The 26,522-nt window shown below is 44.7% G+C and overlaps 1 protein-coding gene across 1 annotated transcript; it reads left to right on the forward strand.

Moving 5' to 3' along the window:
• Window positions 1–1,196: 1,196 nt before the first annotated feature.
• Window positions 1,197–20,402, forward strand: FGF6 (fibroblast growth factor 6). The gene is made up of 3 exons (XM_006891298.1): window positions 1,197–1,586; window positions 2,945–3,048; window positions 20,153–20,402. Exons 1-3 carry the CDS (start codon window positions 1,241–1,243, stop codon window positions 20,327–20,329), a joined length of 627 nt encoding a protein of 208 aa, XP_006891360.1. The 5' UTR covers window positions 1,197–1,240; the 3' UTR covers window positions 20,330–20,402.
• Window positions 20,403–26,522: the final 6,120 nt, after the last annotated feature.

The following is a 26,522-nucleotide window of genomic DNA, read 5'->3' on the forward strand; positions in this document are numbered from 1 at the left end:
CTGACATTGGGGTTGAGGGAAGACAGAGAAGGAGGGGAAGGATGATGTATACTGCATTGACACAGATAAGGGAGAGAACTGTTTAAAAGGGAAGTATGATTGGGTATTCTTTTTTTTTTTTTTTTGCATCCCTGGCTGGGCACAAAATGATTGGGTATTCTTGTCATGACAGGAGTCCAGGGTGAAGGCTGCACAGTAGAGTGGACTTGGGGGAGGGATTGAATAACAATGAAAGAATTTTTCTTTTATTTTTCAGGGAGAAGATTGAATTGGAAGGAAGGGAGTGGGCAGGGAGAAAAGTGCAACAATGAATGATTGGAAACCCTAAGTCTCTGTAAACTTCCATTAAAATTAATTAAAAAATGAATAATAATACTTAGAATCCAAGAGAGAGACCAGGTAAGAAAACGAACCATGGGCTATGTCAAGACTTATATCCCACTAGCTGGGTAAGCCCTATGATCAAGGCAAGCAGCAGAGTTGGCCCGGCTATATTGCCCTCCTTTCATAATCCTAAAGCTTTTTGGGATCTGTCCTGTCCTTCTCAGGGGTTGAGACTTTCTGTATGTGCCAAGCCCCTGCTCTCAACCATGCACTCTCAAAAGTAACTTGTAGGTCACAGCCATCACCTGTCACTACCAAGCCTTTCTGCATCCCTGTCTTAACCTCTCCCCTCTAAATAAGAAAGCCAGCTCTGCCGGGCTAAGAACTTCATCCCAGTTTGGGTCCTCGGTGGCCTCTGGCCTCCTTCTCCCCTTGGGCCTCCAGCCAGCTCCCCCACACACACCCCCAAGAGATGCTCCCTGCTTACTTCATTCCTCCCTCATAGCTGGAATGACAGTGGCTCCTGGAGTCCCTAGGGAATGGGGAGGGTGATGAGGGTCTGGGGAGGCAGCCAGACCCAGGAGCAGGTTAAGTTACAGCCCTAGATCAGAGAGCTGGGCCAGTTGACGTCAGGGTGATGGTGAAGGGTGGAGGGGGAGGGCCTGGCTCCTGAACTATAAAGATAGGTCAAATCAAATATAATCAACTCGGGACCGGGGAGGCGGGCCAGCGAGTGTCCCCAAGCCATGGTCCCGACCAGCCGCAACTCGAGTGCCCCAAGCAGGCTTTGGATTCATGACAGCAGTCTTCTGCCTTCCAAAAATAAGCCCCTGCCGCCATGCCGAGGGGAAAAAAACCAGAAGGGCGGTATTTTTAGGGCCTTTAATTCTGACCACGTGCCTGAGAGGCAAGGTGGATGGCCCTGGGACAGAGGCTGTTCATCACTATGTCCCGGGGAGCAGGACGCCTTCAGGGCACGCTGCAGGCTCTCGTCTTCCTAGGCGTCCTAGTGGGCATGGTGGTGCCCTCACCCGCGGGCAGCCGCGCCAACAGCACGCTGCTGGACTCCAGGGGCTGGGGCACGCTGCTGTCCAGGTCTCGCGCCGGGCTCGCTGGAGACATCGCCGGGGTCAATTGGGAAAGCGGCTATTTGGTGGGAATCAAAAGGCAGCGGAGGCTCTACTGCAACGTTGGCATCGGCTTTCACCTCCAGGTGACCCCTGACGGTCGGATCTGCGGGACCCACGACGAGAACCCTTACAGTGAGTGCACTTGCAACCCACTGGGATGCTCAGGGGCGTGGGTCAGGCGTGGCTCTGAGAGAATGGGAGTCTGCTTGGCTGGACTTCATGCAAACTAATCTTGCTGAGTCAATTCCAGCTCATAGTGACCCCATGTGTGTCCGAGTGGACTTGTGTTCTGCAGGATTTGCAATGGCTGATTTTACAAAAGTAGATAGCCAGTCTTTGAGTGGACTTGAACCTCCAGCCTTTTGATTCTCTGTTAAACGTACTATTTAAACTACCCAAGGACTATAAAGGAGAAAGAATGTTATTTACCACTAATATGCCTATAAGAATACCCATCTCCTAAGACTCAGTATAGCACTGGCAGGCTCTGGATACTAAGGTCCAAGCATCCTGGCTGTCCTTGGCCATCATCTGACAGACAAGACAGCATATCCTGTGGCTGCAGTTACTTGAGCATTGTTATTGGTCTTACTTGTCACTGAATTAATCTCAACTCAAAGCAACCCTATAGGATAGAAGAGAACAACCTCATGGAGTTTCCAACACCATAATGTTCATAGAAGTAGACCATGATCATCTTTCTCCCAAAATAGCAGCTGGTGGGTTTGAACCACTGACCTTTGAATTAACAACTGAGTGCTTAACCACTGTGCCCCAGTTCCTTACTATACAGAGTTACAGACCCTCTGCAGATCAGTGAGAACCAATCGCCTGGGAAGCCACACAGCAAAGCTGGGGAGAGTAAGTAGGGAATACTTGGCCCAAATTAGACACCAGCTTATTTTTACTCAGGTCTCTCTTTCAGGAAAAAAGGCAAATGGTCTGCAAAGTTTCCAGCTGGGGCACATCAGTCTTTTTCCACGCTCACCCTTCTGCCCTAGGTTCTTCTCATACAATTTGATGGGCTCTCCTACCCAAGAAAATAATGAGGTCATAGGATGCAGGCAAACCATCGGCCTTTATGTGACAGCAGTGCTTTTGACGTTAGATGATAGGAACTTATTGAAACAGATGGAATAGATATTAACAAATAGAATAAGAAGTTAATCTGAAGCCATTTTTTATGCAAATCAAAGACTTCAGGTCAGGGAAAGCCTAGATTAAAAATTAAACCCAAATAGACACATGAATGGCTCTTCTACTTCTTAATGCTGCATCAGAACATGCCTTGCAAAAGTGGGATTTAAACAGCATACAGGCAGGCAGTGACCAGTCCAGCAGCAGGGACTCTCATAGAGTTAGAAGGGAAAGGAGAGGCACCATGGGAGAGGCAGCCTTCCAGAGCAAAGGCTGACTCGGCACTTAGACTAGGCTGACCCCCATTGTGATCTGTTCAAACCTGAAGTCACGTGGCCCTCTCTCTTTGTCAGGTTTGCTGGAAATTTCCACAGTGGAGCGAGGAGTAGTGAGTCTCTTTGGGGTGAAAAGTGCCCTCTTCGTTGCCATGAACAGCAAAGGAAGATTGTACACAACGGTGAGTTCATCAGACCAGAGGCGGCTCTGGGTTTTATGAGGCCTGCAGTTTATACAACTCAAGAAAACGTGAAATTTTGAGTTGTCGTTGTTGTTATGTGCCATCAATTTGCTTGCGACTCATAGTGACGCTATGTACAATAGCTCTGAAAGCTGTTCTATCCTGTGCCAACCTTATTGTCTCTGACACACCTTCCCCCATTACTCCAGTCACTGAATTAATCCATCTCATCGAGGGTCTTCCTCTCTTGTGCTGTCCCCTCCATCCTTATAAGCATGATGTCCCTCTCCAAGGACTGGTCCCTTCTTGAAACATGCCCAAAGCATGTCAGATAGAGCTTCAGAATCCTAGCCTCTAAAGAGCAGCCTGGTTTCATCCTCTCCAGGACGAACCTGTTTGAAAAGAATACTCATCTATAACGGGGAGGGGGGCACTGTGGAAGGAGTTAGGTATGCGATTGATTAAAAAGGAATTTTTAGTGCAAATGAGGGTCCTTGACACCCACAGCTCATTGTTACTATTTGCCAAGGAGCCAGCTTCAATTCATCACATCCTCAGAAGTCTAGGAGAATGAAATGCTGTCCAGCCTTGCACCAGCTTCATGGTCACTGGCATGTGTGAGCCTTTCTTGTGACTCTTACGTCAGTCCATCTCACTACGGTTTCTTCATTTTAGCTCACCCTCTACCACACCTCATTACCAAACCAAAATCCAAACTCAACTGCTGTCAAGTCAATTCCAATTCATAGTGACCCTCTATCTGGTTTCCAAGTCTATAAATCTTACAGGGAGCGGAACAGTACCCATCTTTGTCCTATGGAACAGCTGGTGGATTCGAACTGCTAATCTTTTGGTTAGCAGTACAGGAAGTAATGCACTAGAGAAGCTTCAGTTAGTTAGTTTTATCGTGAACCTGTTTTCCTTCATCCAAATTGCCAGAGCCTTTGCAAATAGAAACTTTAAGTGAGAAAACTGTTGGGTCAGAAAGAAACATGGGTTCAAACATGAAGCCATTCATCCTGGCTCAGTCAGTCAGACTCAGGGAATTCAGGCTTGACCTTTACAAGACTGAACATGTAACTGTCCGTGACCATTCCCTGAGGGACAGACACTCCTTTCCTCCCTCGCCTCCCCGCCCCTTTTTACACAAAAGAAATGAAAATGAAAGCCAGGGTTTGCTCACCTACAATTTGTTGAACTTTCATCCTACAGTTTTAAGCCCTCTGACTTCTCATCCCAAAGGCTGGAGAAATGTCCTCCCAGTTACTTATTCCCCTTGGCTGGCCCTTGTCCCTACCCTGCCACTCTTACTCTGCAGGTGTCACCCCAGGGCAGGTGGATGCTGGCACTTCAATTATTGTAACCAACTCCTAAGCTGTCTACCAAAAAAACCATGCCTGCCTCTTTGGTCCACTCATTTCTGAGCATCTCAGTCTGTGGTTAGAATTTCAGAAAATGGATTCGAAAAAGATCCCTTAGAGGTTGAAGAAACAGAATTATTTTCACAGAAATTTTATGATCATTGTTGCTGGGTGCCGTCAAGTTGAATCCATGTCACAGCAAACCTACGTGTGGCAGAACAAAACACTGTCTTGCTCCATCTTCCAACCAGTGATGCTGAGCCCACTGTTGCAGCCACTGTCGACCCACCTCTTTTCATGAAGGCTACTTCTTTTTCTCTGACCTTTGAGCAAGCATGATCTCCTCCAGGTACTGGTTCACCCTGTAGGACATCCAAAGTGCCTGAGATGCATCTTACTCCTGCTTCTCAGGAGCATTCTGGTGGCAATTTCCCCCAAGGCAGAAATAAGAAAGCTATACAGGAAGAGTCAGTGCAGCCACCAGGGAATACTAGAGTTATTTATGGGCAGGGAGTGGAGGGCCATCCTCCTCTCCTTGGAGGGCAGACTGAGGACTTGAAGGGGTGCTGCGTTCCGGAGAAGAGGTCTACAACATATTAGACTGGACTTCCCAGTTGGTCTGTGCATCTAGAACTTTCACACTAACACCTTTGAGTGAGACTGATTTTCTGGGTTGGGTTACTTAGAGACAGGGACAGATCATAGTTCCATGAACTGTTGATATCCACATGATCTTGGTAACCTGTTAAAAACACAGATTTCCGAAGGCCTCCCTCGGAGAGTCTGAGCTGAGGCAGGGGCCTGGAGGACTGCTGGGTTGGGTTTTGTTTTGATGTTTCTCAAGTGTTGCGGAGGCAGAGGCAGATCTAGGAACCCATCTCTTTTCATTACAATCTCCAGAGGAGAGGAATCACTTAGTCCCTGAGATCTACTGCTCGAGCTGGGTGAAATGAACAAAGGGTTAGACGTGGGATGCTCAAGCACACTTTTTACTGGAAAAAGTGATGCTGTTGTTGTATATGATCAAGTCAGAACTGACTCATAGCCGACCCTCCGGAGGGTTTTCAAAGGCAATAAACTGAAGAGAAGGAGACTACCCATCCTCCTCCCACTGAGCTGCAGATGTCTTGATTCTAACCAAGTGCCTTTGGGGTTGACAAGGCAGCTTCTTATCACGAGGCTGCCAGAGCTCCCTAATCCCCTCTGTTTTGTTGAGGAGAACAAGAGACAGTCTTGGGTTCACCCTCAGTTTTAGTGGAGTGGTGACCTATACTGTGGAATAACCTGAAGGGCATTATCCCAGAACCCCTTCTTATCAGTCTTCCTAATGCCTGGAACCCTACTGAACTGAACTGAAGAACCCTGGGATTAGGGTTGTTGGGGACTCTATGCAGGGTGTTGGTTTGGTTTTTTGGTGTTGTTTTTTTTTTACTTTAAAAAATATTTATTATTATAAGAAGTTTCAAATCCCTCTCAAATGTTTTGACACTTATAAGTTTTTATATCTGACTTTTATGAGTCTGTTCCTCCAAGGTCAATCTTCTCTCTTGAAGCCATCCTTGTTCGTAAGTATTAGGTCTTGCTCCATTGCTGACACTCCACAAATCACTTGGTCTAGGTTCACAACCAGTATAATAACCTGAGTAGCTAGGAAGCACTCAAATGATGCATTTGCAAGAAACTTGAAAAGAGCGAGCAGAACAAATAGGATGTTGTGTGTACTTCTGAACAGTACAGGGCATCTATCCAGGGTCAGGATCATACTGGGTATTAACTCAATTATGAAAGGAGTACAAAAGATTCTTTAAATAATGGTTGATCTGGGGCCTGAAGTGAAGGCTGTAAAAAGTCCTGGCTGAGGGCGAGAACCCATGCTTTGGCTTTTCAGTCTTCTAGTAGCTTCAAGGCTAAGTATGTTCATGTCCATACATGTTCACTGACACCATGCTCCCTCTGTGGGTCAAGAGGATGTGTATGTTCTGAGGACAAATACAACAGATGACAATTCGTGATGGTCCTTTCAGTTTCAATTTGCCTGTTGAGTCTTCTTTTGGGGATCTAATAGGATGACTAGACCCCAAACTGCAAGACTGATGCCGATCACCATCTGCGCAATCTGCCCGGGTCTTGCGGCGTATCCCAGCTTCAAGGGCCTCTTCGCAGTCCAGTACACGTAGCCCCCCGCCCCGATCAGCCCTGTGCCCGAGAGCACGCGGCAGCTCCAGCAGTTAGTAATTGGGTCCCGAGCCGGGGAGACAGGGGCCGCGGGCGCCGCCTGGGTGCTGCAGGGCTGGCAGGCGCTGCTATCTTCGGGGGCGCAGCGATCGGCACCTGATCTAGAGGCTTGGACACAGTGGACCCCCGGTTTTTGGTTTGTTTGTTTTTTTTTTTAAAGAATTGTTTTAAAGCAGATAAACATCCAGGAAGGAAGTATACTTTAAACTTATGGGAGTGCCATAAATCAGAATCCACAGAGCCCCTGAATGGCACAAATGGTTAAGCCCTCAACTGCTAACTGGAAGACTGAAGGTTCAAACCTCCCCAGAAGCACCTTGGAAGAAAGGGCCAGTAATCGGCTTCCAAAAAGTTACAGGCATGAGAACCTAATGGGGCATCTGAACTCTGCACAAATGGGGTTCCTGTGAGTTGGGATAGACTCAGGGCAGCTGGTTTCAGTTGTGTGCTGGATTTTGGCTTATCATTGCCACCTTTCTTAACAAATAAGTCATTGGCTGGTTTTTTGATTTGTTTGGATTTTTTAAAAAATGTTCATTCTTCTACCCAGAAAGGAATCCAGTTTTGGGGACTGGACAGGAACACATATAAAATAAATGTATCCATTTTCCCACTATAAATCTAGTAATGTTGGAAGGTTAAAAAATCAACAAAAACCTGAGGAACCTGGGACTATGAGATTTCAGTCAGAGGGATAAAAAAACAAACCCACAATACGGGGAGAAAATGGAGGGGGGGGGGAAGAACCATCTTTGATGTGTGGACTGACTGACTCACAGTGTAAGGGCACCCTGAGCCCTCATCTGGCAGCCCCAGCAGACAAGTGCTGACTTTAAAAGGGGTAAAGAGAGTCCCTTAGTGAAGAGAGTCTAGGAAAAAGAGGGACTTTTCTAAGGAGAGAGAGCTCTGGTGGTGGGGGGTATTCCATAGGGAGTCGGACTGGTAACCCAAGGGTGGAATCTCTTCGCAAGTTCGAATCCACCAGCAACTACAGAGGAAAAAGATGAGCAATCTCCTCCTATGAAATTATTGCCACCTGAAAACCTGTGGGAGGGTCTGACATGAGTTGGCTGAGACCCCACGCCAATGAGGTTTTAACATCAATGAGTTTGTTTTAATTTCTCTGAGAGAATCCCACACACTCTTCACCCTCCATATAGCTTTTGGCCCAAGTTGGACCTTTTCCCTCCTGAGCCCCAAGGCCAGGCAGCCCCTGCAAAAAGTGAGGCTGGAGGGTCCTGCAGAGCTATGCAGCTGGGAACCAGGTGCTCCCAACACACCCCCCTCCCTCCTCTGCCCCTCAGGGGCCCATTATCACAGTCTAAAAAAACAATTGCCAACTGATCCCCGGAGCCAGGAAGACTCCCGCTGGGTGATGATTTCATTCACACTATTTCAATTTAAGCCCCCAGAGCTGCCTCCTCTCTCTGTCGCTCAGCTGCTGCTGCCGCTAATGGGCTTTCTCGTGGGGGCGGGGGAGAGCCTTGCTGAAGGGTTTGGTGAGAACTACACAATGACCCCTGAGAATCTGGGGGGAAACCCAATAGGACAACTGCCGCTCCCCGCCACCCCATCTATCTGTAGGAAAGAGCCTTGTAACAGTTTATCTGTCCTTATTGCCAAATAGCTCAACCGAGCCAGCAATATAAGTAGCTAAGCCATAAAGGTAGAAAATCAAACCCACTCGGAGGCATCTGGGAAGACCTGGAGAGCTGCTTCCAAAAGGTGTTAGTCTTGAAAACCCCATGGAGCTTTTTTGCACACAGGGCTCACCAGTAGTTGTAATTTACAGGATGCCAACTGTTTTGGCTTTTATTGAGCACTTACTGATTGCCAGGCCTCCATCAGTACTTTACAAGCATTACCTCAGAGTTCCCTGTGAGGTTCATTTGAGCATGATCCTCACTTTACAGATGCAAGATGTGGCTTTTCTGGGGGCACAGGACAGGCCAAGCTTCCGATCTTCTGGTCATTGGGTCACTATGAGTGGATCTGAGGGCACCTAACAACCAAGCCCTATTTTGTGCAGACTTACCTCCAAGACACATATGGCCAAGCAGGGTTGTTCCTTTGGCGCTCTGTGGATCATGCTTATAGTATATGTGCTGCCGAAGCGAGCACCGGATCGGGCATATTAAAGTGTGCAGTGCAGGCCTTGGTAGTTTAGACTGGGATTCAAGATATAGTGCAGACCCACCAAACCCTTGGACTACAATAAACTTCTCAGGGCCTGAGCCTCTCTCAGCTGTAAACCATGGCAGAAATCAGTGCAGTCAATCTCCTTGATCCTCTTTCAATGAGCCCTGGTGGCACAGTAGTTAAGTGTTGCGCTGCTGACTACTATGGTTAGCAGTCAAATCCACCGTTCGCTCCTTGGAGAAAGATGTGACAACTGGTTCCATAAAAATCCTTTGGGGAAGTTTTACTGTAGGGCTGCTAGGGGTCGACCTTAATGGGAGTGGGGTGGGTTTGGTCTTTAGCTGATCATCTTTAGGCCCTTGGGGAGTGCCAATGCTTAGTATACTCAGCTGCTAGCCAGGAGGCTGGCAGCTCAAATCCAAGTGACATCTAGGAAGAAAGACTGACCATCTGCTCCTGAAAAGGCAACCAGGAGAAAAGCTGCAGCATGCAGTCCTAGTGTGTCACAGGTGGGGTGAGTTTACTAGGAGTTAGAAGTGGCTCAGAGGTAATGGGTTTTGAGTGATCCTCTTTAAAAACAATTTGAAAAATATCAAGGCTGTTCACCTGACAGTGGTCTCCTTAGAATACAGTGCTTGAGAAAGATGTACATTGGGAACAAGCTCCAGGGATTTCAGTGAAGTTTTGAAGTGATTTTCGTTTTACCAATTACAACAGTGAGGAAGTATGGTACTAGGATGCACACTTTGAAGCACGCCTTTCCTGATCTTAAGCCACTCAGTATGCCCTTGTTCTGTTAGAATGGCGGCTTCTTGATTATTAGGAGGGACAAGTCCCCAGAGAAAGACATCATGCTTGGTGAAGTTGAAGGTTGGTTACAAAGAGGAAGTCCCGCAACACAATGACCTGGCCCAGCAGCTGCGACAATGGGCACAAACATGCAGTGATTGTCAGGACGGATCAGGCTACGTCTTGTTTTGTTGTCCACAGGGTGGCTAAGAGTCAGCACCAACTCAGTGGCACCTAACAACAACAAAATGACAGCAACATGTACATCCTAATAAGAGGAGCCCTGATGGTGCAACGGTTGCAGGTTTACTGGTAACTAAAAGGTCAGAGATTGGAACCCACAAGCCACTCCACAGGACAGAAGATGTGGTGCTCTGAGCCTGTAAAGATTTCAGCCCAGAACACCCCACAGAAAAAGCTCTACTCTATTCTCTAAGATCACTATAAATTGCAATATCACCACCATTGCACAGTTTTAATAATAGTACAACATGCAAAACACTGTATTTCATCTGTAGTGGCCTTGAAGTCTCACCTGGGGCAATATGCTGGGGCAGGGGGATCAATCTTTCCCTCTGTCAGTTGGGTGCTATTCATCTAGCAGAGAACGGGCTTCCTGAGGAGTGGGAAGGGACTCAGGCATGGGTATGTCAGCACCGAGATGAACTGGGAGATGGACGGCGCCAGGCAGGAACCAAAACCGGGCGGTAAATGGGAGGCGTGCACACGCAACGCACATGAACCTCACAACATGCCTTGCCTGTGGTCTGCGTGCTTCAAAGAGCCGCACAGCGATGATGAGAATTATGCACTCGATAAAAGCCATTTTCTAAAGACATTTCTAAATGAGCAGTGCAGATCGTGTGTTAGAAAAAGATGTTCGCTTCAGATCTGGGAAGAGAGCTCTGGTGACCGAGTCTGTATGAGTTCATTGCTACCCCAAAGTCTGAGCCTCTCTGGCAGTTCAAATCCATGGTGGCTCTGAGGAAGACAGATGGGCAGTCTTCTCCTGTGTAATTCACAGCCTCGGGAACCCAATGGAGGGTAAGCTAGAAGTCAGTTCTGGCTCAATGGTAATGAGTTTTGGAGCTAGGAGATATTTCTCCATTTCAGTTATGGACAGAAAAAGCAGCTGCCAGGGCTGCATGAAGAAAGTCTTAGGTCAAAGAGTTTTCCTTTTCTTCTTTTAATTGCCTCACCTTCTATCCCAGCCTACCCCCAGCCTAACAGCTAGAAGTGACCAAGGCAAATGGGCAATAGAAGCCAGAATATGAAGATTTTAAAAGGCAAAAAAATAATCCTGTGATCTGAGAAAAGGGAGCCCAGTGACATAGTAGTTAAGTGCTCAGCCACTAACTAAAGGCTGGAGGTGCAAACTCATCCAGCCACTCTAATCCCTTAAAGATTACAGCCTAGAAAACATTATGAAGCCTTTTTGGTCAGTGGCATGGAGTTACTATGAGTTGCAATCAGCTAAATGACACCTAGCAACAACAAAAGAAAAAGAGAGTCTCTGGTTGGTACAAATTGTTGCACAACAGGAAAGTTGCCAATTCAAATCCACTAGGAAGAAAGGCCTGGTTATTTGCTAATGAAAACTCAGCCTTTGAAAATTCTTCGGAGCACAGTTCCACTTTGACACACATAAGGCCTCCCTGAGTCAAGACTGACATGACAGCAATTGTCTACTGACAATTGTCTAATAAGAAAAGAGGGTAGATTCTTGTCTACCCCAGACCTTCAGGGACATTTCTGCCCAAGGTAGCTCCTGCTGGAACACCTAAAGATTTGCCCTTTTCCCACGTTGTTATTGTTGTTATGTACCACCAAGTCGTCTGCAACTCTTAGTGACACTATATCCCACCGTTCTGAACCCTGCTCTATCTTGAGCCAGTTTCATTGTGTCTGACACATCTACCCCCATTACCTCAGTCATTGAGTCAATGCATCTCATCTGGGGTCTTCCTGTCTTGTACTGTCCCTCCACCTTCCCAAGCATGATGGTCTAATCCAAGGACTGGTCACTCCTGGCAACATGCCTAAAGTATGTGAGACACAGCTTCAGAATCCTTGCCCCCAAGGAACAGCTTGTGAAAGCTAAAAGCTTTCAAGAGTTTGTTCCACATTAAGTCTGATTAGACCTACATGGAATTTAAGACATTGTCACGCTGGAGTTTGAGGCAGGCAGGCCCAAGGAAAGTGAGCCAGAGGAATTATTTTCATTTGTTCAAGTAATAATATACGGTAGCAGCTTTTATTAACACGCCGTTTATTTGGCTAGAGGACTCTGCTCACCAGTGCTGAGGTCCAGCATTCCTGAGTCATGAACTCAGAGTGAAGGGAAAGGATGGAGATGTGTTGAGGGGCCAGGCCTTGCTAAGAGCCTGAGAACCAGTCTGGGCAGCAGAAAATCTCAGAAGCTTAAAGTGTGGGGCTGCATCAGAGCTCAGGGAAAACACACGGTCTTGATCTCAGTCCACATTCTCCACAGACATCTGAACCCTATGGATGGACACTGAAAGAAGGCAAGGAAAAGGCAGGGAATCTTCTTGTAAAGCAAACTGCTGTGTCTATATATGAGCTAGACTAGAAGAAAAGATCAGAAAAGAAAAAATCAAAAGCAGGAAACTTTTTAAAGGGAGAGTTTAAGCAAAAATCTGTTGAGCAGAAAATCATGTACATTGGATATAGACTACCTTCATACACAGCTTAGCAAATGATGTGTTAGGGCTTCCAGACACTGAGGAAAGACTACGTTGTGCCATGGCAGCTACTAAACAAAAGGTCAGTGGTTCAAACCCACTCATGGCCCCATGGGAGAAAAATCCTATGGGGCAGCTCTACTCTGCTCTACAAGGCAACTATGAGTCAGAATTGACTTGATGACATTGGGTTTGGTTTCAGGTTTGCAAATGGTCACATTCTAGATAAGAGAGGATAGACAAATGCCTTTGGAATTTCTTGCCAAATTACCCAATTCCTTCCCCCTTCTCTTCCTTTCCTCCCTCTTCTTCCCCAGCCAAGATTTAATTTCCTCTCTCAAGTCTGTGAAAAGAACACAAAACCTCTCCCTTAAACATCATGTGGATCAGAAATACATTTTCCTGGAAACTACCAGGAGCAGATTCTTCTCCAGGGACAAATAAAGTGAGAAGAGAGGGGGAAGCAGGCGGGCACAGAGGGGCTTTGGCTGAGCAAGGAGACCTCCAGCTTCCGATAAGGTGCTTTCTCACACCCTTTCCTGCCCCACTTTATAGACTGAATTTTGTCACTGGTTTTTAATAATTTCCTTATTTGAATAAGTGTACATGGACATAGTTTAAGGGAAAGAAAAGTACAAAGAATATGTAATGGAAATAAAACTCACTCTCACCATTGTCTCTCAGTCACAAAATTCTCCCCCAGAGGCAGCAATTCACTGTTACTACTTTCTTGAAGGCATTCCAGGAATAATCTCTCAATCTTCTCTCTCTCTCTCTCTCTGTGTGTGTGTGTATGTGTGCATGAAAAGTCTGATGGCATAGAGTGTAACTTATCAGGCTACTTTTGAAGGGTATGTGTGTGTCTTTGTGTGTATATACTTATTGGCATTTTTTTTTATTATACTAACAGTAGTATACTATACGTACCACTCTGAACCTTACTTTCCCCCTTCAAATCCTAGAATAAGTCTTAGGTCTTTGAGATCATTTCATAATCAGTGCACAGAAAAGTCCTCATTCTTTTCATGGCTGCATAATATTCCATTTGCGTGGATTAACTGTAACTGAGTTAACAGTCTCCCTCTTAGTAAACAATTAGGTGCTTGCCTTTTTCCTATTGCAAATAATGCTGTAATTAATGAGAGACTTTTGAACACATATATGAGGGTACCACAAAGAAAGGAGCCCTGATGGCACAACAGTTAAGTGCTCTACTGCTAATCAGAAAGTTGGTGCTAGGAACCCACCCCATGGCTTCACAGAAAAACCTGGCAAACTGTCCCCATACATCACACTTAGGGAACATTATGGGGCAGTTCTGTTCTGTCACATGCAGTTACTATGAGTGGAAAATCAACTGAAAAGCACCTATCAACAACAGCCAATTAGATAAATTCTTAAAGTAGAATTGTTCAATCTCAAAACCAAACTCATTATCATCAAGTTGGCTCAGAGTCATAGCAACCATCCATCAGTTTCTAAAGGTGTAAATCTTAACCAGAGGAGAATGTCCATCTTTCTCCTGCCGATCCTTTGACAGATTCCAACTGCCAGATATGCATGAAGCCTTTTGGTCAGCAGCACAGAACACCACCTAACCTACCAAAAACTCCCAATGAGATGATGGCTTCAAGTAGAATTTCTGGTCCAAAAGAAATTCCATTTTTATTACTATCATAATTATCAGTTGTTCTTTGTAGTGATTTTTATATGTACCTATGGCTATAATAGTAAATACCCCATGCTCAGATCCTCATCAGTGAAATTATTTAACAAACATTTTTCTCTATGCAATCAGAAAAGTATAAACCTCAGAGTTCTTATTTATATGTCTTTCATGATGTGTATACTCAGGCATACTTTCCTATGTTTAAAGGCTATTTACACCTCTTTTTCTGTGAACTGTCTGTAAATTTTGTCCTTTTTTGCCCACGAGTTAAAAGTTCATGGCGGGGCGGGGGGGTGTGAGATTGTAAAACAATGAAAGAATTTTTATTTTTTTGTTTTACTTTTCAAAGAGAAGAGTGTACAGGGGGAGAGGGGTGGGCAGGGAGAAAAGTGCAACAGTGAATGAATGGAAATCCAAACTCTCCGTAAATGTTCATTAAAATTAATAATAATAAAAAGAAAGTTCAAAGGGTAGTAAAGAAATTTACTCTTTGGCATGTTGTTGTTGTTGTTGTGTGCCCTCGAGTCGAGTAAGACTCATAGTGACCCTATGAAGAGCTGACCTGAAACTTGCCCTATCCCATCCCATCTTCACATCTCTGAGACGCTGTAGCTCACTGCTGAAGTCACTGTGTCAATCCATCTCATCGGGGTCTTCCTCTCCTTCACTGACCCTCCATCATTCCAAGAAATAGCCTCACTAGCTACATGTCCAAAGTATGAAAAATGAAACTTCGCCATCCTTCTCTCCAAGGAAGCACCCTTTCTTGCTCTTTTGGTAGGCCATCGGATAGGCATTATAAATATTTTTACCCACTTTGCCATTTATTTTGTTATTTTGTTTCATTTTTTTACCCGGTGGAGATCAGATTTATTAGGGCTTTTTTTCTTTATTTTATGGTAAGATCTTTTAAAAATATCCTTCTAGCTTTGAGATTATTAGAAAAGAGAAACAATTTTTAAAACATTCTAATTAATCATGTTAATATCTTTCTTGTTACTCCTTTTGGAACAGTTTGACATAACCAATTAAGATCTATTTTGAACTCTTATTATTATTCTTCTAAGGTATTTGTTTCAACAACAGTTGTCCTTGTGATTTGAAAGGCCACTTTTATGTTCAAGTTCAGATTCACTTTTATTTTATTTATATTCTCATATTTATTTGGTTTGGATCCATTCCTAGACTCTATTTTGTTGCCCCATTCCAGACTTGTAACTGTTGCTGTGGCTGTTGAGTCAGAACCTACTCTCAGTTGATCTTCCAGCAGGTTTTCAGACAATTTGATCCCATGAGAGGAGACTGCCCAGCCTTCTGTAGAGCAGCTGGTGGATATGAACCATGTGCCTTTGGGATTGCAGTGCAGTAGTCTTATTTCTCTGTTAACTATCACAATCTATTCTGGGTTGAATTTCTCTTAAAACTGTTGCTTCCAGAGTCTTGATCACTGTCTTATAGCCTATGACAAGCTCTATATATCACACACCGTTGAAAAACCATGGACCCAAGTGGCTCCCTGTCTTCTTACACTGACTCCATGCTCTTTTATTTCACACAAACTCACTGTGCCCCAGTTACTCAGCCAATAACTGCAGTGCTTACAGCTAAGTTGTCCAATAACCCACTTCAAGTGTTATGGAAACAGTGGTTCCGGATAAGAAGTCTTTATCGTTGTTGAGTACCATGAAGTCAATTTTTGACCCTAAATAACCCCAGGTGACAAAGCAGAATTGCTCCAGACAGCTTTCTAGACTAAAATCTTTAAGGAAGCACTGGGTCTCTTTCCAGAAGAGCTCCTGCGTGAGCTTAAACCTCTGATCTTTAGGTTAGCAGTCAAGCACTTAATCATTGCACTGGTGGGGGTCCTTCAAGAAGTCTTTCTTAAAAACTCGTTGCCATGGAATCAGAACAGTCAGAACAGGCTCACAGCTAACCTTCCAGCTGAGTTTTCAGAGGTTAAACTGCATAGGAAGAGACTACTCATTTTGCTCCTGCAGCGCAGCTGGTGGATTCGAAATAGCCTGCTTTTGGGTTGGCAATGCAAGTCTTTATTAACTGGGCCATGAGACCACTAAGAAGTCACTGGAGAATTTTTAATGTAAGATAGTTGATGGGATAAGATAGTTATGGGATAATAGTAGAAGTAGTAGTAGTAGTACTAGTAGCAGCAGTAGCAGTAGTTGTAGTAGTAGTAATGTTTCGTGTTTTTACTATTTACCAAGCATGTATTGTCTCAACCAATGCTGACTCCAACTCTGTATGATAATAACTCATACTGTTCATACTTTACAGATGAGAAAATTGTGGCATAGGAGGTTAAATAACTTGCTTAAAGTCACATAGCTAAGTGACAGGTAAGGTGTAAGCATACACATCGGGCTGCTCCAATAAACCAGCTGCTTTGTAGGAAGAACAGTTTTCTCCCACAGATTTACAGCCTCAAAATCTCAACAGAGGGTTGACATGAGCCTGAACCAACTCCACAGTTGTGGGTTTAAATAATAAGTGAACTAAGATTTAATAATGACTCATTCAACCTAAAAGCAATTGTGCAAATATGCTCTTTATCAGTTTGTTCATATCTTTAGGACATTCATTAATATAGTCCACAAATATCCACTTAATACTCTTATCAAGAAAAACAAAGGAGAGTTTGTGAAGGCTAAAACTCTCCAGTGTAGACCTTCATAGGCCAAATGATGCCGCACTGAAACATTCCATGTCCCTCTCAAGCAAATCAACGCTTATGAAAGTGTTTTGTAAATGATAAATTACAGGCAAAATAACAAAAGTAAAAACCAATTTCTAAAAAAAAAAAAACAAACCAATTTCTGTTGATTCAACTCATTCACAGTCACCTCTTGTATGTGTTAGAGTAGAACAATGCTTCATAGGGTTTTCAATAGCTGATGTTTCAGAAATAAGACTGTGCAACCTAACTTCAAAGCACCCCTAGTTGGACTTGAACCTCCAAACTTTCAGTTATCAGCCAAGTTTGTCAACCATTTACATTACCCAAACCCAAAACCTACTGCCATCGTGTCAATTCCACCTCATGGAGATCCTACTGGACAGAGTAGAACTTCTTCAAAAGGTACATAAATAAGGCTGTACAAACCTTTACACAAAGAAACTGCTACATCTTTTTTCTTCCTTCAGAGAAACTGGTGGGCTCCAACTATTGACATTTTGTGTTGCAGCAGAATGTTTTTACCACTGCACCACAAGGCTCACTATTTACACTCCAATAACCTGCATTCTGCAAATGACAAAACCTTGCTCACCAAAACTGAGGAGGTCCTGAAGCATTTGCTGCAGAAGGTCAAGGACGGCAGTCTTCAATAAGGATTCAGGGTCAACATCAAGAAGACAAAGACCCTCATCACTGGGCCAATTGACAGCATCATGATAGATGAAGAAGAAGAAATTGAGATTGTTAAAAATTTCATCTTGCTCAGATTCATAATCAACACACTTGGTACCTGCAGTCAGGAAATCAAAAGATAAATTGCATTGGCGAAAACCTGCTGTCAAGGATCTCTCTAGAGTGCTGAAGAGCAAAACTGTCAATCTAGAGACTAAAGTGTGACCAGGTCACAGTCTTTGCAATTACTTGCTATGCATCAGAGAGCTGGACAATGAATAAGGATGACAGAAGAAGAATCAATGCCTTTGAGTTGTGGTGCTGGAGAAGAATATTGAACATACCATGGACTGCCAAGAAAACAAACAGGTCTATCCTGGAGAGGGTAAAACCAGGTTGCTCCTTGGAGGCAGGGATTTTGAAACTCCATCTCACATACTTTGGGCATGTTGCCAGGAGGGACCAGCCTTTGCTTGGAACAGTGGTAGGATAGGACAAGAGAGGAAAACCCTGAATGAGATGGATTGACACTGGGATAATGGGGGTAAGTGCGCTGGAAACAGTGAGATTAGCTCACAATAGGGCAGGGTTCAGAGCTGTTGTGCAAAGGGTTGCTATGAGTCACAGGAGCCTTGATGGCACATAACAACAACAACAGCGGCTTGCTCCCCAAGGACTCCAAATTACTAGCAGGAGAGTAGAAAAAAAGGAAATGCATTTAGCGCTGGAAATGAAGAAGAGGCTTAAGATGTTCCCCAAAACCAGTTGTGCTGGCAACCTAGAGTTAAACTGTTCAGGTCCACCTGCTGCTCCTTGGGACAAAAGATAAGCAATCCCCTGCCATGCAGTTAACTGCCTCTGAAAACCCACTGGAGAGTCAGCTATGCGTCAGTTCTGACTCGATGGTACACAGCAACTATAACTACATTCTCATGTTGCATTTAAAGAACCATATATGGTGGGAGTAAGAACATATTCGTATCTTTGGGCATTTTTTAAAATAATACATTTTCATTGAGTGATTCCAGCTCCTGGTGACCCCAGGCAGAGTATAACTGTACTACGCCAGGCTTTCAAGGCTTTAACTTTTTTTTGAAAACAGACACCTTTCTTCCAAGTCACTGCTTGGTGGTTTGAACCTCCAACCTTGCTTGGTGGTTTGAACCTCCAACCTTCTAGTTGGCAGTTGAGCTCTCGACAGTTTGTAGCACCCAGGAACACCTCTCTCCATGCTGTCTTTATGCAAACATATCCTCACAGAGATAGGCAGACTCAGGGATGATGGAGTCTACAGGAAAGGAGACCGTGTGGGTGCAGACTGCATGTTGTGGTAAGTGCTGCCAGTGAGGTACACAGTGAAAGCCTGGGAGCCCTGAGGACTAGCTCGCTGCCATCCTTTCATAACAGGAAGAGGCACTCGTCCATCCCCCAATGTCAGCCAAGCCAGGATGCTCATACTACTATTCCTTTAGAGACGGTCAGACGACACTCCTGGCACAGCTAGCCAGCCATTGAGGAGGTTTTTTATAGCTGATGGTCTCAGTCAGCAGGAAGCAGTCAGAATTTATACTCCACTTGTTTCTCTCTCTGTATTTCAGTATTTATTCTTCGGGTTGTATGCTAGGTATCCTGATTCCCATGTAGTCTTTTCTTCCTCTAGATTCCCCAAACTGCTTCCCCTCAATAGCACAACAATTCCTCTAACTCTCACTCAGTGCAGCCGCCCTGACAAGCTCAAGGTGGAAATCAGACTCTTTTCTAGGAATAAAGGAGGACTTGAGGTGATTTATTGGGAATAAACTTGTAGATATGTGACAGCAAGTCCAGAGTTCTTTTTTCTAAACAGGTGGTCCACAGATGCTTTTCCACTAAATTAGCACTGAAGGGGGCAATTTGTCATTGACCCCAGACTCCATGGCACCAATTGTCACACAGAAAGCCCAGTTCTTTACCCCATAAAATTCACTGTTCCTGCACCATCTCTGTCCTTTTACAGACCTGGAGAACCAGGAGTCACTGAGCATCTCTAGGCTCGAAGACAAGACCAAGAGAGCAGAGTTAGTGGACTGGGGAACACTGAAAGACTAGACAATATTAGCATGCTCAATACACCGTGCTAGCAAAGAAAGAAGGAGATAAGAAATTGTCTGGGCATTCAGCATGCCCACTGCCTGTTCCCATTCCCCTCCAGGACACACAGTTTACAGAAAAGGAAATGGAGGCTGAGAGGGAAGAACTGGCTCAAGGTTACAGAACTCTCATACTCACTGTTATCAGTTAGACCTAACGCATAGCTCTGTGAATCACATGGTGGAAGACTGCCCATTATTCTCCTGAGGAACCACTGGTAGACTTGAACCGTCAGAAAAGCATAGGCTTTGGGTTAACAGTGCAACTCCCTCTGGACTAAGCCACCAGAGCTCCTACGTCATGAAACAAGGGAGTGGAAATAACAGTTTGCTCCTGATCTTACTCAACTAGATTGTTCTCATAGTGCACCTGAGAAAACTACTACGATATGCTTGCCTGGTCCTTTCTCTGAATAGAATAGGTTCTCTTCTCTGTGCTTAACATCCAGTCAGTGCCCTGAACTGAGTCAGAACATCCAGATACAATAGCTATAGCTCTACCTATCTCCCTACCTGAACTTCTGTGTCCTAAAGAAAAGAAGATGACTTTGAAGTCTCATCTAATGCCACCCTTTCATTAGATCCACCTAGGATGGCTTAGAGCTGTGATGGTTGTTTTGCAAAGAGAAAGGGTACGGACAGGGAAGCCTGTGCAAGACTTAGCAGTTCTCATCATTCATAATTCAGCCTTTCTTGTCTGTTCTTTCCTTTCACAGCCCAGCTTCCAAGAGGAATGCAAGTTCAGAGAAACCCTCTTGCCCAACAATTACAATGCTTATGAGTCAGACCTGTACCGAGGGACCTACATTGCACTGAGCAAATATGGACGAGTAAAGCGGGGCAGCAAGGTGTCCCCAATCATGACTGTTACCCACTTCCTTCCCAGGATATAAGGACCTATGAGAGAAGGCTGATGGGTTGAAAGCAGCGTCTTTTCTATTGGAATTTTGCACAAGTGAACAACTCCACTCGTCCACCATGACTCCTGCGTCAGGCTTCTCTTACGTTTGAGGAGATTCCAGCTGGTTCCCTTGGCCACACTTGCATCCCATCCTCTTGCCACTGGACCTCATGGCACGGAACCCACCCAAGTGAGGAGTCGCCGTCAACTTCCAAGAATGGCAGGGGATTCCGAGCCCTGCCCTCACCTGAGGAGAGAAGGTAGAGCAGACATTTGTGGAATGCACACGGGAGGTGGTCAGGATGGCAGGATGTGTGTGCTGATATAATACATCTTGACATAGATCCTCAGAGCAAAAGCATTTCAAAGCATCGGGTTTCTCTGTCCCAGCATCATCATTGCAGGAATCTGCCTGCAAGAATGTCATTTGTCAAACCAGCAGGATTAATGTGTGCTCCCAATGGGCCTCTTTCCAATCACCTTGCCATGCAGGGGTCACTAACTGCACGGGTGGCACAGGTGGTGCAGAACAGCTGTCTTCTAAGTGCGGAGAGAACAGGCTGAGAAGGAATAAGATGTAATTGCAACCCAGAAAGAGCGTGACCAGGTACCTCTTGACAGTGAGGGTTCTGGGATGCATTGTCCGGAAGGCTGGGGAGAAGGGACAGACAGTCCTAAGCTCACCCAGAGCAGTGTCAGAGGAGCGGAGGATGCCTGCAAGAGGCAGCGGAAGGGACTGGATGTTCTGTGGAGAGCCATTCTGCCTGAAGGACTCAGCATGGCTTCAGGAACCAGCAAGGGCCAGGCTGTTTGCCCATCATGTTTTCTCACTTCGAACCAGGTCTTATTTTAACCTCGTATGACAAGGATCCTAATAATGGCAACTTCCTTGGCAAAGGATGGGAGGTGCAAAATAGGGCATGAAGGAAGTAGAGAGTCTTTGGACTCCAAATGATCATTTGCCTCCAACTATGTCCAGGAAATTCACCCAAGTTCTCATCTGGTATTCTCACTTCCTTTCCAGTTGTCCCCATCCCCATACACACTGTGGCCTAAATGCAGTCAAATAGGCACCATAGACTCCAGAATGTACCCCTCTTCCTCCCTCTGGTAGAAGAATGCCGGCAGTCTACAGGCCTCAGCGCTTTCAATTTAGGGACAATTCAAACTTACCCTTGTTGTTATGTAAATTTGCCCTCATACTGAAACAACAGAACTGACCTCTTTTTGCAACAGATTCTTCTTTGCAATCAACTTCACTTTTTGCACGTGGTTTCAAGCTTTTTCTTGCACTAGGAAAAGGTCAGAGAAGAACCACAGGCACCTGTTCTGACTTACCTACAAGTGGGTTTCAAGACATGCTTAGGAATGGGTCTTGCCTGTAACTCGGGCTCTGCCTGTAGTGATAATCCTGAGACATCAAGAAGCCACGCTGAGCCAGCTCCTCGCCGTCTTGCCTCCTGTCCTTTGGGAGGATTTAAAGCAGAGGTTCCCCAAGCGACTATAAATGTTGTCTTCCTGGAGCCCTCGGATTCCTAAACCATTGGAACGTTCCTAAATCTGAAACCAGAGAGAGCCGTATCAGAGTGCAAATATTTTTGGCATACGTGAGCCATCGAGTTACAAAATGACCTGACACCCTCTGCTATTCTCAGGGGCCGCTGCCTGCAAGACAATCCCTCATCTGCTGCAAATACCTTCATCTTCAACATACCGCTCTATTTGTAGATGCATCCATCTATAGATAGATCTAGACTGGGGCAAGGGGGTGTGAGCTGAAGATGGAGATGGGTGTTGGCAATCCAAGAGAGAGGCACCATCCTGACCACCCCGACCCCTTTTGGCCAGCAAGTATCAGGGGAAGGAGGACAAGGCCACATCAAGGTGAGCTGAGACTGAACAAAAGCTTATGCACTCAGTGTGGTCTCAACCACAGCTGGGTTGGAAACTGAAGATGGCAGAGTCTTTGGATCAACTAGAAAAGGGTTAAAGTTGGTGCTCCTTGACTGTTGGATATGCTGCTCTACTTGGAGGAAGGGGGTGAGGCTGAATGCTCTTTCTGGAGGTCTGGCCAGGACCAATGTGTCTCTAACAGAGCACATTAGAAACTAATGTGCTCTGAATTAAGGTGCGTTATCAATTCCTGGTGTAATCTGGTGGGAGTGTAGGAAAACTCCACTTTAAATGGATATTCTACACTATAGATGAGCAGATGGAGTTATGAGTAAGAGAAAAATGTTTTCAACCTTCAAGCAGAAGTTTCATTCTATCTCTTTGAATCACGTTGGCATGGGAGGAGGCAATCTTCTAAAAGAGTCAGCTGGCTTCGACTGCCTGACCTTTCTGCATCTCCCTACGGGCTCACAGAATTGCCTGACCCTGACACGGAGTTCCCCAAGTAGCCATTTTTCATGCTAGGAGTGAGAAATAGAATTTTTTTTTAAAATACCTAGGATCAGCAGGTTTAATATTCAGCCAAGCATAAAGAGATGTAAGGCGCTCTCATGATGTAGTGAATTGCATGTTGTGCTAATCAAACGGTCAGCAGTTCTAATACACCAGCTGCTCCACAGGAAACAGTCTCTCACCTTAAAGATTTACAGCCTCAGAAAACTAATGGAGGGTCACGATGCATAAAAATCGACTCTATAACAGTAGAGTTTGGCATGTATGTCTTAAGAACAACATCCACCAGGAGCTGCTGGGCATCTGCTCTGACTGGTAGCAGAGCCCAACCAGCACCAGCTGGTAAATACTTTTAATAACCTTCTGAGATTCACAAATATATAACTGATTTTTTTTAAATCCTCTCGTCCAAAGGAAGCAGCCCAAAGGCTTTCTCTTTGGCCTACAAATGACTTGGTGTTCTTAGGAACTGCCAAGTCAACTCTGACCCATAATGACTCTATGAACAACAGATCAAAACCCTATCCTGTGCCACCCTAAATAATCACCACCATGTTCAAGCCCACTGTATAGTCACTGCGTCCATCAATCCTGTTGAGAGCCTTTCTCCTCTTTCACCGACCCTCTGCTTTTCCCAGTGTGAGGTCTTTTTCCAAAGAACGGTACCTCCTGACAAGGAACAGGAAGAGTGAGATCAGCAAAGGGCTTTTGCAGTCCTTTCTCTCCAGCCACTGTGTCTGGACTTGGGTGTTGGGTGCTACCTGCTCACCACACCCACTGTTGTCAGGTGTCAGCCCCACTGAGACCAGGAGGCTGCAAAAGACATTGTTGGAGGCAGTGGGACAAGCAGGAGCCCCACCTTCCACTGACCATGTACTAAAAATTACTTGCATCTCCCTTCCTCAAATCCTAAGCAGTGTCCCTAGTTCATACACTTGAGTAGCTAATCGGTCTCTCTCCTACCTGATCTTTCTTTGGCAGCTGCATGTAAATTTGGGTTCCAGGAACAAAGAGGCAGCTTTAGTCCCTCCTCAAGAGTAAATGATAAAGAAGAAAGCAGTGTATCTGCACAGCCTTGAAAATCACTTCTCAGGTGTGGAGAGGTTAGCACAGAAATGATGGGATGCCTCAGCTTCTTTATGAAGTCCCCACTTTCTTCAAGGCAGTGGAAGGATCACATAGAAAACTCTAAATGCCTTGCATACGCTGTAGATTGTGTTTGTTTCATGACCTTTTCCCTTCCCACTTCCCATGTACATATAATTTTTTTTTACCTCCCTTGGAAAGCAGCATATAATTTTGCAATTAATTCCTTATAATTATCCTTCAAACCTTCCCCTCCTATCGCCACCTCCCAACCTCCAAAACCTCCAACCTCCCAAAATGTCACACACACTCCAAGTCCCTTATCAGAATTATTCTTTGACTTAAGAATGTTTTCTCTTGTCATTCGCGCCACAGCACAAACCCCTCTCCTCTCCCTAGGCCTATCACCCAGGCCTGAAATTCTCTCCTAATCAGGTCCCATGCTGAGTGGTTTGGAATTGTCCTTTCCATGCTAGCTGTGGGCCGCCTCTTTCATCCTTGATAGACTCCAGATCCTTCGAGTTCTCCTTCTATGAAAGTCTATCAGAACAAGGAAATATAAAAGTCCATGAGCTTTCTTTTCTTTCTCCTAGTGTTTGATGGCCAATGCTGTTCCTCATTTGGAACCAAAATGGTGCATATGTCTCTGGCAGGTGTATCTACCAAATACATTTGCTGGCCTTCACCAGGATGTCTATTCCCGTCTGTCCCTTTCTGGATATATATTAGAAAACTCCTGCATCTTTCTGTCTCAATCTTTTCCACAAAGACTGAGTCAGCTGTCACTGAGGAGGTGTTCTCTGCCACTTGTCACTCCTGTGCCTACCAAGCGTGTGATAGCAGTACCCTTTCTTCCCCAAGGAATAAGTCACTTGTCCTACTACCTCCTAGTAGAAGTCCTAAAGTAGGAATGATTAGGACAAGTCCATTGTGCAAAAAGCCAACACGAAACCATGTTTGTATACCTCATTGAACTACTGGAATTCCAGCATTCAGACAGCTGTGTCCTCATGTGGTTTTCTCTTTCTGTAAATCAAAAGTACTTAAGACTGGGTCCCAGGGCAGAGTTGTCCTCAAGCCTTGGTACAGAAGATAGGAAAACCTAGAAGCTGTCCAATCATGTGCTTGTAAGATATGATGCTTCTATTTTTTAAATATGTATGTGCTATGCACAAACCATATCATGTTCAGGCAAAAAAAGAAAAAAATGTACAAGATCTTTTTATACGTTATTACTTGAAACTGTTCTGAGTTCACTCCTCCTATTAAAATTGACAACAAATCATTGAGTCATGGTCAATTTGCATTTTTATCACCCTCCCCTCGCCCACCCCACCGTGCCTTTAGGAAAACATGTGAACAGTAATGGGAATGAGTTATTTTGGCAGAAAGAAGCCATGTGGGTTACCAGAGCTTATAAATGGGTATTAAGCTCAGGAGGAGAAAGGGAGCTGCCAATGACCACAGGAAGGCAGCAGCTCTTCTGCCTTGGTTGAAGCCAGATGTCCATATTTCTGTGTCTATGACATTCGTTCATTCAGTGATACCTGTTAAGAAATATTGTACCTCATGTCTGGCTTCTTTCACTGAAGAAGCTTGAGTTTTAATCTAAGAACAAAGAGAGTCCATTGGTGTGTTCTAAGAAGTAACACAATATGACAAGTATGTGGAAAAGATGAGTTTTGTCTTGTGTAAAGTTATTAGAGGGGCAAGAGTGTAGTAGAAGAGTTTGGGGCTGTTGGAGTGCCTCATATTACAGTGTTCAAACAAGGAGCTCTTCAGAGGCCGAACACAATGCTTCTGATACATACACCTGCCTCCATCATTTTCTGAGGCTGAATCTCTAGTGATTCTGTATCTAAGAACTCATATCCCTTAAATGGTCCAGCTAAGAAGTCAGTCTCCTGCTGTTACCTGTGACTATCGTTAGGGACCAGAGGTGAAGCATGATGGCCCTGAACATAGACAATGGGACACTACATATACCTAGTATTACATATTTGAAGTACTTGGTCAGAATTGCTGTTTTCCTTCCTTTCTAAAGCTTGAAGAAAAAGAGTCACAAGCCCAAACACTAACAATAAGTGTCATCTATTCATAAATGTGTCTCTGGATGCAAGCTATTTCAGAAGTGGATGCCACTCCTGCTTCCAAGCTTGTTTTAATCGGGGAGCTCCACCAAACACAGTCCATCATGGGTAACCATTATCACATTTGATGCATCAGTGTCACAGTGTCCAGCATCACAGCAACCATGAGTTACCTCTGTACAGCTAATGGACAGACCAGGGCTATATGATGTAGAAGAATGTTTGACCAAAAACAATTAAAACCAGGCCTAAGCGCCACAGATTAGAATCACCCAACTTTTACTTGGTAGCATAACTTTCTATACACCAGGCCCACAGAACTCTGTCTGTTTGTGGAAAGTCTATGAACTTGGAGAAATGATGAAAGTTATACAATTGTTCAGGTCTTTCATTCATAGGGTCGCTATGAGTCATCTAAACTCAACAGCACTTAACAACAACAAACAACATTTATGAATGTACACACACCAAAGATACACTAATTCAACAATTCCTACATGTACACTTAGGATCCTTTTCCAAATTATTCCACCACTCTTATTTTTTTCTATAATTATATTTTATTAATTTTCATAAACATTTACAGAGATTTTGGGTTTCCAT

This window comes from Elephantulus edwardii, unplaced genomic scaffold, assembly GCF_000299155.1.
Source record: "Elephantulus edwardii isolate Elephantulus edwardi_28Jun2011 unplaced genomic scaffold, EleEdw1.0 scaffold00096, whole genome shotgun sequence".
Classification (NCBI taxonomy): Eukaryota; Metazoa; Chordata; class Mammalia; order Macroscelidea; family Macroscelididae; genus Elephantulus; species Elephantulus edwardii.